The sequence below is a fragment of the Schistocerca nitens genome, chromosome 2 (genome assembly GCF_023898315.1).
Source record: "Schistocerca nitens isolate TAMUIC-IGC-003100 chromosome 2, iqSchNite1.1, whole genome shotgun sequence".
Taxonomy (NCBI): domain Eukaryota; kingdom Metazoa; phylum Arthropoda; class Insecta; order Orthoptera; family Acrididae; genus Schistocerca; species Schistocerca nitens.
In genome coordinates, this window is record NC_064615.1 from 439,422,571 (window position 1) to 439,439,464 (window position 16,894).

General features: G+C 38.8%; 1 protein-coding gene across 1 annotated transcript in view; it reads right to left on the reverse strand.

The window, feature by feature from the left end:
* The window catches only part of LOC126236308 (ATP-dependent zinc metalloprotease YME1L-like), a 95,628-nt gene that overhangs the window by 25,180 nt on the left and 53,554 nt on the right, over positions 1-16,894 (reverse strand). The window contains exons 7-9 of the mRNA XM_049945518.1: positions 9,362-9,605; positions 7,673-7,805; positions 6,444-6,546 (exon numbers count right to left, since the gene is read on the reverse strand). Coding sequence (XP_049801475.1) covers positions 6,444-6,546; positions 7,673-7,805; positions 9,362-9,605 — 480 coding nt within the window. The remainder of the gene's footprint in view (positions 1-6,443; positions 6,547-7,672; positions 7,806-9,361; positions 9,606-16,894) is intronic.

Sequence of the window (16,894 nt, forward strand, 5' to 3'; positions counted from 1 at the left end):
AATCCTCGGTATTTGCTTCGAATTGCAGGCTTTAGCCTGGCAGTAAGCATCTCACTGTATCATACACTGTTTGTTGTTGTGCCCCTTTCCCCATAATGTTTCAGTACTGGACCTTGAGCATCCTAAAAAACTGTAAGCATCAGTTTTCCTGTAGATGGTTGGGTCTTGAAGTTTTTCTTACACGGCGAATTTGGATGTTTCCATTCCATACTCTGCCATTTACTCTCGGGCTCATAAAGATGGCTCCACATTTCGTCACCAGTAATGATCCTGTCTAAGAAGTTGTCCCCTTCATTACCTTGGCAATCCAAATGTTTTTTGCAGATGTCCAAGCGCGTTTGTTTATGCAACTGTGTGAGTTGTTTTGGGACCCATCTTACACAAACTTTACGAGACCCAAGTCTGTTGTGGATGATTTCGTAGGCAGAACCATGACTAATTTGCAGACGATGTGCCATTTTGTCAATAGTTAATCGTCTGTCTAAGAGAAACATTTCACGTGAATGCTCAATGGTTTCTTCATTTGTGGCGGTGAACGGTCGTCCGGCTCCTTCATCATGTGTAACACTTATGCAACCATTTCGGAATTTTTCAATCCATTTGTAGACACTCTGTTGTGGCAAAACACTGTTCCTGTACTGTACCGAAAGTCTTTGATGTATTTTGGCCCCTGATAAGCCTTCCGACCGGAAAAAAATGGATCACTGAACGTTGCTCTTCTTTGGCGCAAATAGACAGTGGGGCATCCATGATTAACGCCACAGCACCGATAATGAAACTAACCTAACAGCTTGAAAATTGCAAAGATATATCAACAAATAAACAAAGCATGTGTCATCAACGTACAACGACAATACTACCAAAATAAACAAAAATTGAAAGCCCATGCATGCCATTTAGCAAAAAGGATAAAAAATTATCAGTAATTTAAACCGCTCGTTTCCACAAAGATTTGCTGTCTTATGAACTCCTACATGCACGCATGAATGTAGAGATTTCAAGAATAAGCCAGTGAGGTGTGACAAATATTCAGTTTATAAGCAATAGTATTCACCCACTTTAACCTTACTTCACATAATTAAACGATATTCAGATCACATGGACAAAACACTAAAAACAACAACACATCTGCATCACTCATAAAATAAAAAATACATTGGACTATGGGTCCTTGTCTTACTTTAAAATCATCCATTTAGATCCAGCAATTCTGATGATGAGAGGTCTGTCTTTTGAAACACATAACTGAATTATGTAACATTCCATTAAACAATGGTTGAATTCTACCAATTATTTACACTACAGGTTATTACTGTAAAGCATATTAACATCAAATCACAACTAATTCTTATCTACCCACAGTGATTTTTTGATCCCACTGCTCTTTTACTCAAGGCCATTTAGGTGGGTCATGTGTTACAGCAATATTTGGCAGCATTAGTGTTGCTGTTGACGTTGCAATGTGGCTGCAGTAGATGGCAATACAGCTAGGCAGTATTGTTGATGTTGCAAGTTGTTGCAGATAGCTGCCAAAGTACTGCCAAAGGGTTGCCAGTGTAGCCCACCAAGGATGGAGAATATTTTGTACTGCAGGCCAATAACTATCTCTGTCCTTTGTAAATGCTTCCCTTTCACTCACACCTTCATTTCTACTTCTCTTACCAACAGTGACGCATTCATGTGTCTGAAAGAAAACAATATCGTTTTGCTTTTGTCTGAAAGTTTGCGTGCATACATATAGCCATATCTGTTGCAGTTGTTTGTTGTGTACAACAATGGAGAATTGTGATTCATCTACAATGAGAACTATTGGATGTCAAAATTAATGTATAAAATCTGGGGGAGGGGGGTTAACAGTTGGAAATCAGTTGTTGATGAGCTCTTAATCACACTTGCTGAATCATGCAAATTCCAAAGTCTTAAAACCTATGCCAAATGCAAGACAAAAAAGTTGCACAGGAAGAATGGAAGTGTATGTGACTCTTCATTTGTATAGTTTGCATTTGATGTCCTGAGTTTCACAATACCTCAAAATGTACCTGAAGCAGGGGTTGATAGATTAAGCAGTGGTGTGTACTGGTGAACAAAAATAAAATATAAATAAAAATTGCTTTTCCATTTCAAACTTAATGAAAACCTTCAGTCCTTCTACCAAAGCATTGCATACTTTGGCACAAAGAGAATTTTTTATGAATAATGCACTTCAAAGAGATACAATACACTTCTGTAGGGATAATCAGTAGCTAAAACCAGAAGGGGACTGTTACGGACTGGCAAAATTCGTGTTTTGTGATAATGCGAAATAGATGCGAATTCTGCTTCAAAATGCCAAACTAACAAAGAGTCACTATTTCATAGCGCACTGCGTCCAGATGAAATATTTTTTCATGGATAGTTTGAAATAGCTTACTTTCTGCAAATAAATATAAAAAATACAAACAATTTTCAGTTAATGGTATCGTACATCATTTGGCAAAGCCCAATTTGGAAAGATAATGTGCATAACAACTCAGTTGCAAAATAAAAAGTGCACAAACACAACTTATTAATGTGTTTATGCTTTGTTACCGAACAATTGTGGGCGGTTGAGTGATTTATTTAAAATACACGCTGCAACATGCAACATAGTAATCAGCCGTGGAACCTTGCATTTTATAACAAGGAAACGCATACGTTTTGTCTGTTAGCTTAAGTTCAATTGTTGGTATAATGTGGACATTCTATCATGTCAAGTCAGGTGGCACATGTTTTGAACTGTGATTGCTTCAAACACCACTATTGGTCAGGCTTGAACTATGCCATTAACAATGCTCTGCCAACCTCAACATGCAAATCTGAGTGCAAGGCCATTAACTAGTTAAACATTAGTTAACAAAGTTAATTTTTCAAGTAACGGATCAACTTTTAAGTTAGTTTTAGAAAACGTCAGTGGACTCTTTAAATTCTGTGGACTTTTTTCCAATCTGTTAGTCGTTAATTAGGTTCCTACTATTCTTGACAAATATGATGCCGAGCCATATGTGGGTATTATGTTCTGACAAGTTTGGCTCATGCAGGTGTGTTGTTATGTCAGTGTGCACGCAACTGATGTAAACAATCAAGTGTGAGTGTGAAGAACTCGGTGCCGGCTGTTTATTGCCGTCTGGTTGCCGAGTTCGCATTAAGCACTACTTTTCGATACCGGAATGACTGACAAAATTAAATCATGGAATCGGATTCTAGGTCTACAACTCACGAAAATCTGATGCTCCATTTAAATGATTACTTCAATTTTATATCCAGATCAGGAGAATGAATACTTTTTGATTGTAAAATGTGCTTGCCTAAAAAGTCAACAATTAGGTTTCTCACTTCAAGCCTAACAATTTGAAACAACACATAACTACAGAACATATAAATCACACTAAACACAGTTTGAAGAAACAGTGACAGCAGGTGTTGGTCGGGGGGGGGGGGGGGGGGGATCAATCTTGGGCACTCTGATATTGACAGCAGAGCCAATAGCAGTAATCTGGCTAAAAAAATATGACACAAAAGCATTTGAGAATCTTTTGGAATTGCAGCAATTGGGAAGAGAGTGTCTCACGCTATGGTGTGGACCAAAGCACAGTAAACTTTTTGTTATAAACATGATTCCTTTACATTGGGCAGATGCACCGCTGATGTGCATATTTGGCTTGGCTCTGAGCACTATGGGACTTAACATCTGTGGTCATCAGTCTCCTAGAACTTAGAACTACTTAAACCTAACTAACCTAAGGACAGCACACACATCCATGCCCGAGGCAGGATTTGAACCTGCGACCGTAGCGGTCACGCGGTTCCAGACTGAAGCACCTAGAACCGCACAGCCACACCGGCTGGCTGCTGTGCATATTTGATTAAAGCAACATCTTATTACAGGAAACATGCAACGAGAATCAGACACTACCCAATTCTCTGTATTTTGACTCTCCCATGGTTTAACACTGATAAATAAATAATTATAAAATTAAATGACTAAACTGTTTTTTAATCTTTCATACCAAACCTATACTTCCCCAACCAAAAAAAATTTATTTAAACAATGGTAACATGTTTAATTCACTTGCTCGTTTGACTACACCCACAATATAAAGTTCAATATTACGAGTTAATGATTAACTTTAACTTCTGATAAATTTCCTGTAAACTAATGCTTTAACATTTAAGTGAAGTTAACTTTCTGATTCATGTTGGCAGCTATATTAACAAGGAATTGCGCAATAGTTGTTCCCACATGCTGTTTGTTGTGCATTGCTCACTGTTTTCTTATCTTGGAGTGAGTGAAGTGACTAAGACTGGACCACCATCAAGAATTTCAAGTGTGATCCTTACAATACCAGAAGAAATTGGTGAGCCCTGCGTCACTTCAGCTTTCACGGAACACGGATGGGCACTGCTGCCCTGCAAGCACCGCTGTTCTTCTATCCCCTCTGGCAGTCAAAATTAAAAATTCTATTTTGTTTACTCTTGTGGTTGTCTACCACTATATAACGTGTTCACTCTGCACAGTAGCAACTGGAAAACAAAATGTCACGTTTTTCCAAGTGCACCGAAATTATTTCCCTAATAGAAAATAGCGCTAATGTCTGTAGGATTGTCAAGCATGGATTGCACAGCCATAAATATCGTGAAAGGTTGAACTTAAATTTTCTGCAGATTTTACAATCGTCAAATTGGGAGGGGGGGGGGGGGGAGGGAAATAATGTCCAGAAACATCTTAAATCACAGACACATTGAGTACACTGGCGGCGAAAATGCTACTCTTTTCAATTGAACAATCAATTGTGGAAAGCTTAAATACAGCCAAACTAAAAAAAAACTAAAGCCATAATGGGAAGAAAGCTGTTGACGTTCTTGTAAAACCAAGCATTCCAATCAAAATGTTCCCAATCAGTACTTTTTTTTCCAAACGGTCAGTTTCAAAGAATGAAGGCTTTGTTTGTCTTCACTCAAAACCACCAGATGGAGATGCCAATTTTGCCAAAAAACTAATGCAAATTTTCCAGTCTCTAGTGATCATCACCTGACATGTAACTCGTTTACACTCCACTGCGTTTGTTTCAACTTCAGCAATTTATGGACCAATTGCTTGTGTAAGATATTTGCAATTGTGTTTCGACATTCTGGTAAAATTCTGGGCAAAGTATGTTTCCAGCTTCAGTTCAGGAGTTAAATTTTCTGAAGCATTCCACTTACTTGAAAAAGCATGCATCCACAAAGCCCAGTTTCTCTTCTTTCTAATTTTATTCCTTGTGTAATGTGAAAGCAGTAGAATTGCACTCAGTTCCACTAGTTTGGGTTCGTCTATTTTGTGGCCACAGTGTGGCCCCATGTAAAAACTTCTTGACTAGGAATGTATTGCTGAAAATACTGCTGGACAATAGAGGCCAGTAATGCTGTATTAGATGTGGCTCCAATTTGTGGCCACAATCTTGTCGGATAACACTGTTAGTATATTATATCAGTAATATGCAATTTTTATGGGCAATTTAAATACAACTTTATGCTACTCAGCCATTGTCAGTATACTTGCATCATTAGCATATATTAAAGTACCTGAAGATTCCTCAAATATCTTTAGGGAACTTGTTTATGAAGGCCAAGAACAGTTCAGAACCTGGAACTGAATCTTGCTGGGTATCATATTTAATGCTTCGTCACTGCAAATTTACTTTTATTCCTGTAGCATCATTTATTAATGTGATCCATTTTTGGTTATTCATGGTCATACATGTGTGGGGAATGGTTTTACAACCATAAAATAATGTGGCAGTTTCCCTAATATTTTATTATTATGCAATCTAATGCTTTGCCAACATCATAGAAAAGGCCAAAATTTCTTCCAGAACTTAGTTTATTCAGTAAAGAAATCTTTGGGAGGGTGGGGGGAGGGGGATGAAAGAACAAATGGGGGAGATTGGTCTAATTATGGGTTATTTGCCTATAAACAGGTATTACTACTGCATATTTTAGGAAATGTTCCTTGACCCATTGACTAGTTATGAAGTTTTCAGTGACCTAATATTTTTGTTGCCCCTTGAACAACTAAGTTCACAAAACTACAAATGTCTGTATAATTAAGTATAATGGAAATGTCCCCTCTTTGTTCTTGTGTTTTCAGATACTGTTAGGAAGAATTCACTGAATCTAATGACCACTGATTTGAATCTAATGTCATGTGTCTCGTAGCTAATCAACAGGGAGTTTTATCATTTATCTTCTCAAGTTTAGTTTCATAACATTGTCTTTGCTGCTGTTAAAATGACATCTAGGCAATCAGCTACAAGAAATTTAAGTAATTTTTTTGGAGCGACTGACTATCAGGCACTTACTCCTGACACTAATAATGAAACAAAGAACTATTTTCTACACATTAACATGACCAGAACACAAAATGTAAATTTCTGGAGTATCCTTACAGTTACTTCAACATCAAATCTTCCTGGACGGAGAAGAGCTTTATCTAAATCATCCCTCCTGTTTGTAGCTCCAAGGACTATCACTCCTTCATTCTGATGAAAACTGCAACAGAGAAAATATGTAGATGTGACAAATTCAAATGTAAAACAAGTAAGGGGGAAACAATAAATCACCCCAAACAGGATAAATTGAGATTATAGCAGAAACTGTCTACTTATTTTGCCCTCTTTCATCCTGTAATTACATATATGGATTGTAAACTGCTTTTTTATCTCCATTTGTATGAATTTTCTAATACTATCACTGAAGTAAAATATAGATCTATAACTTTGGAATGATCTATTTCTGATGATTTCCAATATTCTACCTTAGATGCACGGGAAATAGTATCAACTGAGAATGGTGACACCATTCTTACATGCTATCGTAAACCTATGACGTATTCCATTGTTTTGGACAGCACAGTTTGCAGTTGCCAAAATAATGCTGACAGTGCTTGTCGTCTCTACGACCACAAAAATCAGCAAACTGATCTAACCATCAATACAATATCTGTCACAACAAAATGAAGCAACCAGCGATTGTACATTATTGAAATTATTTTAGATAAATATTACTGATTAATAGACATTACGTTGATAACCAAAATGACAATGTTGGTGCTCATATGCGTGAGAGGTGTAAAATAGTCTTATCATGGGAAGTTGACACAACTGAGTTCCATGCAATTTTCTGTACTCAATTGAGCTTCACACAATTTTCTATACACACAAAGTGAAACTATGTCGCAATTCTTACTGCAGCTTGTTGCTAAAGCCCTTGGATACCAATACGTGAGAAATGCTTTTGTACATATATATACTCAAATAGACAGGTCAGAATGTTTTCAGTTGAAAGAAGCTGTATTTTCGACCTACGCTAACACACAGGTACGTAAGTTTAACAGCTAGCTAGATATATCTAATTTAAGTGCTTTTATGTATCATTCAGCATACCTTTGAGCTATGTAGCTATCTCTCCTCATGCACTACATATAATCAGCTGATACTATTTAGCTGCACTTCAACTCACTTAACGTTTCAATACTTAGCAGATGTTACAAGTGAGCATTTCACATATTTGACTTACTGATACCAAAGCATTTAGCTTCAATATGGCACAACCAGCATAAAGAAAGACATAGATACATACATACAAACAGACAGATAACAGATGACATATAACTTACCCATCCATTTCCGATAACAGCTGGTTGATTGTTTGATTCGCATATGGATGAAGAACAGAGTTTGTACGTTTTGCTCCAACAGAGTCTATTTCATCAATAAATATAACACATGGGGCACGATCTTTTGCTGCCTCTGTGAAAGGTAGATTAAGTATAAGACTTTTGTGTAAATTCTTATCATAGAGAAAGAGCAGGCATACTATCTTGAGCTGACATGTCCAACTTGTAAAAAAAACAATTTCTATTCTCCCTTGACTGAAGGTTATAATTTGTAAGATCATACCGATTATCTGGGAATGCTGAACAAATACAATATACCTAGGTTACCAAATGAAATATTTTGTCCAATTGAAACAGTTTCCCCTCATTGTCTTTCTTCTATCACACTACAGTTTGCACACTATTTGCAGGTACCAGTGGATAGCCTACCATTCCCTGCATAACACTATTCCATATTAGTCACAAAATGCTGCAAATCTGACCATCTTGCAAACTCACAAAGGGTAAAGGTCATCTTGACTGAGCATGCAGGGATTTAAAAGTGTCATTTCAATACCCCCTACTTGGGTTGAGAAAAACTCATAGTTTCATATTAGATGAAAAACACACACTCTTTTCACTTGTGACTATTTAACGAGAAGCACATTCTTTAATGCTGCAAAATAACTAAAGAGCCCTTCTAGATGAACAAAATCTATAAAATACTGCAATAATGTTTAAAGACCATTACAAGAGGCTAAGCAATCACCAGCTGCTCTATAACTGTTGTGCATAAAGGAGAGAGAAATAATTCTTTGTACAATTTTTATCCAGCCAGCCTCTTTCCGCCTTTTTCAATGTCACATCACCTAAAATACCTGCAGACATGCAGAATCCTAGGCATAATTTATTCCATGCATTCCTTACAGTGAAGACTACACGATAGTGTACAAAATCATGTCTATCTTGTATTATGACATGCATGGTTGAAAACTATGTTCAGTTTCTCAATGACCTCTTTGACAGCAGGCAAATACATCTTCACAATTGAGATAAATACATATATTTCTGGATTTTGATTAATAACAATTTATTGATTTGATTAATAAAAATTTATGAAGGCAATGAATGCATCTCATTTTTTATTCGTAATGTTACTGCAAGACCTACAATGAAAATGAATGCATAATGGTCCTCACAATAAAACAGCATCAGCAGCATCTAAATGTATTCTATGTAATAGAATGAAATGCCTTGAGGATTTTGGCCATGTTTAATTTACATCATATGCATGCAAATACTACTATCAGTCTTTTTGTGTCAAGTTAAAATCTTAACTACAATAAACACAGAACACAACTGCTATTTACAACTGAACAGTACAATACAGTGAGAGAACACAAGGGACATCATAACAGGAGTTAAAACTTGCTTGTGAAGCAGACACAGCATAACTTAATTTCTTATGTATAGACTGTGATGTTTCACTTTTCAAGTTGTGAATGGAGGTGAACGATTCTGATACACTGTCATTTATTACCTGTCTCTTTCTAACTGTGGAGTGCAGAACACAAGAGTAAATTTTGCTGAGTTAATAATTATTGATTTGATGCTTGGCTGGATCAATTCTACATATGCAGATACATCTAATTACTTGGTTAAGATAGCCACAAATTAACAATAATTAATAAAATTCTACTTGGAACTCACTGAAGAGATCACGAACTCTCCTAGCTCCTTGACCGACAAGAATCTCATCAAATTCTGGACCAGCTGCATGAAAGAATGGGACTCCAGCTTCACCCGCTACAGCACGGGCTAGAAGTGTTTTTCCAGTGCCTGGGGGTCCAACAAGCAGAACTCCTTTAGGGAGTTTCCCACCCAAAGCTGAAAATTTTTCTGGATTCTTCAAAAATTCAACAACATCCTTAAGTTCTTGTTTTGCTTCATCAACCTGAAACACAGAACATATACTGCATCAACAAAACAAAGATTTTTCTTCTATCAATATCACAAAGCAATTTACATGTCTAAAAGTTTTTGCTATTTAAACTTTGGGAACTATGATCAACAATATGTCATATTTAAACTTCTCACTAACTTTATCACCTTGTATTTTGTCAAAACATATATTTTAATAAAGTGATGTGTACAAAGCATTATTACCACAGAGGTACAGAGGGAGAGGGGGGGGGGGAGGCGAGAGAGAGAGAGAGAGAGAGAGAGAGAGAGAGAGAGAGGTAGCCACACTGTATAAAAATGTCCCTGTGGACAACATAGAAAACATCACTTCTGGAGAACGGTCACGGTACAGCCTCAAGGAGAGTAGTTATTGACATGCAGCATTACTTATGTCAAGACACCTAGAACGAGATGATTCCATTAGCTAGGGGTGGTGACAGTAGCTACACAGAACAGTTCAAAAATAGGCTGCCTTTTGCAAGACTCACAGTACGAGGTGCATTCAAGTTCTAAGGCCTCCGATTTTTTTTCTAATTAACTACTCAACCAAAATCGATGAAACTGGCGTTACTTCTCGACGTAATCGCCCTGCAGACGTACACATTTGTCACAACGCTGACGCCATGCTTCCATGGCAGCAGCGAAGGCTTTAGGAGCCTGTTTTGACCACTGGAAAATCGCTGAGGCAATAGCAGCACGGCTGGTGAATGTGCGGCCACAGAGAGTGTCTTTCATTGTTGGAAAAAGCCAAATGTCACTAGGAGCCAGGTCAGGTGAGTAGGGATCATGAGGAATCACTTCAAAGTTGTTATCACGAAGAAACTGTTGCGTAACGTTAGCACGATGTGCGTGTGCGTTGTCTTGGTGAAACAGCACACGCGCAGCCCTTCCCGGATGTTTTTGTTGCAGTGCAGGAAGGAATTTGTTCTTCAAAACATTTTCGTAGGATGCACCTGTTACCGTAGTGCCCTTTGGAACGCAATGGGTAAGGATTACGCTCTCGCTGTCCCAGAACATGGTGGCGGTGAATCTGTGCTTCCATTGAGCTGACTGGCACTTTGTTTCTGGATTGAAAAATGGCATCCACGTCTCATCCATTGTCACAACCGACAAAAAGAAAGTCCCATTCATGCTGTCGTTGCGCGTCAACATTGCTTGGCAACATGCAACATGCCACACGGGCAGCCATGTGGTCGTCCATCAGCACTCGTGGCACCCACTTGGATGACACTTTTCGCATTTTCAGGTCGTCATGCAGGATTGTGTGCACAGAACCCACAGAAATGCCAACTCTGGAGACGATCTGTTCAACAGTCATTCGGTGATCCCCCAAAACAATTCTCTCCACTTTCTCGATCATGTCGTCAGATCGGCTTGTGCGAGCCCAAGGTTGTTTCTGTTTGTTGTCACACAATGTTCTGCCTTCATTAAACTGTCGCACCCACGAACGCACTTTCGACACATACATAACTCCATCACCACATGTCTCCTTCAACTGTCAATGAATTTCAATTGGTTTCACACCACGCAAATTCAGAAAACGAATGATTGCACACTGTTCAAGTATGGAAAACATCATCATTTTAAGTATTTAAAACAGTTATCATTCTCGCCGCTGGCGGTAAAATTCCATCTGCCGTACGATGCTGCCATCTCTGGGACGTATTGACAATGAACGCGGCCTCATTTTAAAACAATGCACATGTTTCTAACTCTTTCCAGTCTGGAGAAAAAAAATCGGAGGCCTTAGAACTTGAATGCACCTCGTAAAACTGTTAAGATACAGTGTAACCCCAGTTTTACATTCCCTTCAAATTTTCTACATTCACATTTTAATTTCACATCCACTGCTTTTTTTCATAATTATAAATATATTGTGACCTACAGAAGTATATTTCATTCTGCCACTGCACATTTACGTATAGGTAAAGTCCTGACATCATTTATGGAATGCAATTCTCTAATTGATTATTTTCATTGTTATAATTCTCTAATTAGGTCTGATATCTTATCAAAGCAGTCAACATCACACATTGCCAACTGCTATTCTGTATTTCACATATTTTTCTTAAAATTTTTTTTTTTTTTTTTTTTTTTTTTTTTTTTTTTTTTGTATGATGTAGCACATTAATGTCCAACTGGTCCACCAGCCGAGCTATCCAAGCACAACTCACAACCTGTCCTCACAGACTTAACTTCTGCCAGTATCTCTTCTTCTAGCTTTCATACTACACAGAAGTTACCTTCACACACTGCAGGGCTACCACTCCTGGAAGAAACGATACTGCAGAGAAAATAGCTTAGCCACAGCCTTGAGGATTGTTTTCAGAATGATTTCTCACTCTGTTGGGGAGTGTGTACTGATTTGAAACTTCCAACCAGATTAAAACGTATGTAACCCATGTCCAGGTCTTGTAATATTTTGCAGTCACTTTTGGACTTCTGCTAGAATATTAATGTAGACATCAAGACTTTTGAATGTATTTCTGAACTAAAAAACAAGATGGAAGGAATTCACAAAAATAAACTGAATCAAATTATGCATTAACTACCAAAAGGCTAATGGAAATAAAACTTGTGCAAAACCAACATTTTCAAACTGAAGGCCAGTACAATTAATAAAATCCATTATTAATGTTTTATAAAGTATGAGCTTGAAAAGTAATTTCCCACAATTCCCACCTTTTTTTAAAAGTCCCTTGATAAGTGTGAAAGTAGGGTTTTACTGTATGTAAATTTCCAGCCTGAAGATAATGCATATTTTCTGCTATCCATAATAGTTTCAGGTAGGATCCCAAATTTACTGACATGTTATATAGCGACACGCCTTATCTCATTTTTTTTCTTTTCTTTTTTACAGCTATTGTTATGACATCCCTGTCGATTTGCTGTTCTCATAGTTTTGTCATCTCAGTTATTGGAATAAAAAGGAGACAAGAAGGCAAAAATCCAAACACATAGATTTACATCAGACACTGAAATATCATGAAGGTCTACAATGTTAGCAGAGTTCAAGGTAATGAGTCATGAAACTCTCACAAAATGTTGCCAAGCAGCTGGCATGTACGTACACACACACACACACACACACACACACACACACACACACACACACACACACACACAACCACAGAGAGAGTGAGTGAGTGAGTGAGTGAGAGAGAGAGAGAGAGAGAGAGAGAGAGAGAAATGACTATTGTGTGTAAGGGGTGGAGAAGAGCATTCAAAATGCAAATTAAGTTGCATTTTTCAGTCTACTGTAGCACTATAGATTGTAGCAGCAATCAAAAATATGCTGGAGGACTAAATGTCACAACCAGGGATAAGGATCGATTTTGATATCTGGGACGCAGCATAGATCAACACGATGGATACACATAAGGCATAAACACAATGATAAGGGCAAAGGGATAGTCGTAAGAAGAAGCAGCAACTAATCTCCAAGAATGTAAAAATTGTGCCTAGTTTTCCATGTACTAAAAGCCAAAAAGAAACTTGTAAAATGGTATGTGCCAAGCATGTGGTTATACTCTTAAACAGTTCCTTTTCAACTGAAACACATCTTGAAGGGTTCTCAATGATTCAGTTATGGCTCTGATGCTGTGACCCGTATGTTGACATTAACTGGAGATGCGGTATTATTTTAGTTACATTTTCAAACATAAGTTTTCCCCATCAAGACATTTGTCGAAAATAGATGACAGGCGCGACCCCCCCCCCCCCCCCCCCCACCAAACACACACGACTGCAGCCTCTGGCAGCTGAACCACACTGTGTGTGTGTGTGAGAGAGAGAGAGAGAGAGAGAGAGAGAGAGAGTTGCGTTTGTGTGTGTGTGTGTGTGTGTGTGTGTGTGTGTGTGTGCGCGCGTGCGCGTGCGTGTGTGTGTGTGTCTGTCATCTAGTTTTGACACAAGGGCCTTGATGGCAGAAAGCTTATTTTGTGACAGTCTTTTGCTGGCCTATCTACAACTCAGCTTCTCCACTATTTGGTAAGTAGAACTATCCTTTTCATAATACTGTTTAATTAGGTTTTTCTATTCACATTGAAAACTTTCACTGTGACATTTAATGACTAGGGAATATGGAAGTAACAGCATTAAAAATAGCATGTTCTCAGTTTATATCACACCAGTTATATGCTGGCCACTTTGAGCACTAGCATCACATCAGCTGTCAAACAGTTGCATCTCAACCTCTCCTCCTCTTCAAAAAAAAAAAAAAAAAAAAAAAAAAAAAAAAAAAAAAAAAAAAAAGTTTTGATACTGTCTGTCATACACTGTGGTGTTACTGTGGCAGTTCATATCCACCTTCAATAGAGAGGTTGCTTCCCTCAACCCTAAGTATGAATGTTGAAACGTCTACTTCCTACAGCATGTGGTGTTCAATTCAATCTTGTTTATTGGCATTCTTGTATATTATGAAATTACATAAGATTTGTAATAGACAATGGTATACGAAACAATTTACAATTATATTGCAGTTAATAAAATATTTCTACATACAACATAAAGCATAGTAAAATAAGTTTTATCATATCTGTGTAAATACAAGTATGGGCACACGGATTTAAAACTGTTGGGTGCTGAACAGTGTGGTCATCAGCGTCCTTTCTCAGGACCATGGAACTTGTGTACAAGAAATTACTCCTGTTAAAATGAAAAGCAAATGCAATACAACTACAGCCAGTCCTAAAAAAATTTCAATCATCATCACAGTATATAACAAAGATGATGTGACTTACCAAATGAAAGTGCTGGGAGGTCGACAGACACACAAACAAACACAAACATACACACAAAATTCAAGCTTTCGCAACAAACTGTTGCCTCATCAGGAAAGAGGGAAGGAGAGGGGAAAGACGAAAGGATGTGGGTTTTAAGGGAGAGGGTAAGGAGTCATTCCAATCCCGGGAGCGGAAAGACTTACCTTAGGGGGAAAAAAGGACGGGTATACACTCGCACACACACACATATCCATCCACACATATACAGACACAAGCCTAAATGAAAATGAAAGATAAAAATATATGCAGAGAGATAAAGGTGAACTAGAAAGCAACTGGAGATCTGGTATGGAAAAAGGCGAAAAAGTGTTGGTTAAGTTGATCCTGTGGTGAACTTGGGTTGGTAGACAGTGATGAGCATAAAGGTTAGGTGGTTGTGTTGCCGCTAAAACACGTTAAAGGACGGAGAAATTCGGGAAAATTTCGAAAAAACGTGTAAATGTATTAAAAGGAGTGGTGTTGTGGTGAAAGATTACGAAAATGGGGCTAACAATTGTCCGACGAAGAAATAATGACGTTAAAACCTGTGGGGAGCGGCTAAAAATGATCAATGATGTGCGAAAAAACGGAAGTGGAAATATAGTGAAAGTTATTAGAACTAGCCGAAATGGTTGTTTAATACGTGAAAGAAGCTGTTATTGAACTAGAAACGGTGGATTTTATAGCAGCGGTAGTGTTGAAAGCGGAAAATAAAATTTTTTTGGTTATGGTTTGGAAGTGGGTTTCGTATTATTGAGTATATATAGGCGGGATAAAATTGCATAGTAGAATACGGTAAAAAGGGGAAGGTTAATACAAAGTGAGACTACTGTTAAAAACAGAAAGAGAAAACCCACATCCTTTCGTCTTTCCCTCTTTCCTGATGAGGCAACAGTTTGTTGCGAAAGCTTGAATTTTGTGTGTATGTTTGTGTGTCGACCTGCCAGCACTTTCATTTGGTAAGTCACATCATCTTTGTTTTTAGATATATTTTTCGTACGTGGAATGTTTCCCTCTATTATATATATATATATATGAGGGAAACATTCCACATGGGAAAAATCTAAAAACAAAGATGATGTGACTTACCGAACGAAAGTGCTGGCAGGTCGATACACACACAAACAAACACACACACAAAATTCAAGCTTTCGCAACAAACTGTTGCCTCATCAGGAAAGAGGGGAAGGGAAAGACGAAAGGATGTGGGTTTTAAGGGAGAGGGTAAGGAGTCATTCCAATCCCGGGAGCGGAAAGACTTACCTTAGGGGGAAAAAAGGGGATATACACTCGCACACACACACACATATCCATCCACACATATACAGACACAAGCAGACATATTTAAAGACAAAGAGTTTGGGCAGAGATGTCAGTCGAGGCGGAAGTGCAGAGGCAAAGATGTTGTTGAATGACAGGTGAGGTATGAGTGGCAGCAACTTGAAATTAGCGGAGATTGAGGCCTGGTGGGTAACGCTAAGAGAGGATATATTGAAGAGCAAGTTCCCATCTCCGGAGTTCGGATAGGTTGGTGTTAGTGGGAAGTATCCAGATAACCCGGACGGTGTAACACTGTGCCAAGATGTGCTGGCCATGCACCAAGGCATGTTTAGCCACAGGGTGATCCTCATTACCAACAAACACTGTCTGCCTGTGTCCATTCATGCGAATGGACAGTTTGTTGCTGGTCATTCCCACATAGAATGCGTCACAGTGTAGGCAGGTCAGTTGGTAAATCACGTGGGTGCTTTCACACGTGGCTCTGCCTTTGATTGTGTACACCTTCCGGGTTACAGGACTGGAGTAGGTGGTGGTGGGAGGGTGCATGGGACAAGTTTTACACCGGGGGCGGTTACAAGGGTAGGAGCCAGAGGGTAGGGAAGGTGGTTTGGGGATTTCATAGGGATGAACTAACAGGTTACGAAGGTTAGGTGGACGGCGGAAAGACACTCTTGGTGGAGTGGGGAGGATTTCATGAAGGATGGATCTCATTTCAGGGCAGGATTTGAGGAAGTCGTATCCCTGCTGGAGAGCCACATTCAGAGTCTGGTCCAGTCCCAGAAAGTATCCTGTCACAAGTGGGGCACTTTTGTGGTTCTTCTGTGGGAAGTTCTGAGTTTGAGGGGATGAGGAAGTGGCTCTGGTTATTTGCATCTGTACCAGGTCGGGAGGGTAGTTGCGCGATGCGAAAGCTGTTGTCAGGTTGTTGGTGTAATGGTTCAGGGATTCCAGACTGGAGCAGATTCGTTTGCCACGAAGACCTAGGCTGTAGGGAAGGGACTGTTTGATGTGGAATGGGTGGCAGCTGTCATAATGGAGGTACTGTTGCTTGTTGGTGGGTTTGATGTGGACGGACATGTGAAGCTGGCCATTGGACAGATGGAGGTCAACGTCAAGGAAAGTGGCGTGGGATTTGGAGTAGAACCACGTGAATCTGATGGAACCAAAGGAGTTGAGGTTGGAGAGGAAATTCTGGAGTTCTTCTTCACTGTGAGTCCAGATCATGAAGATGTCATCA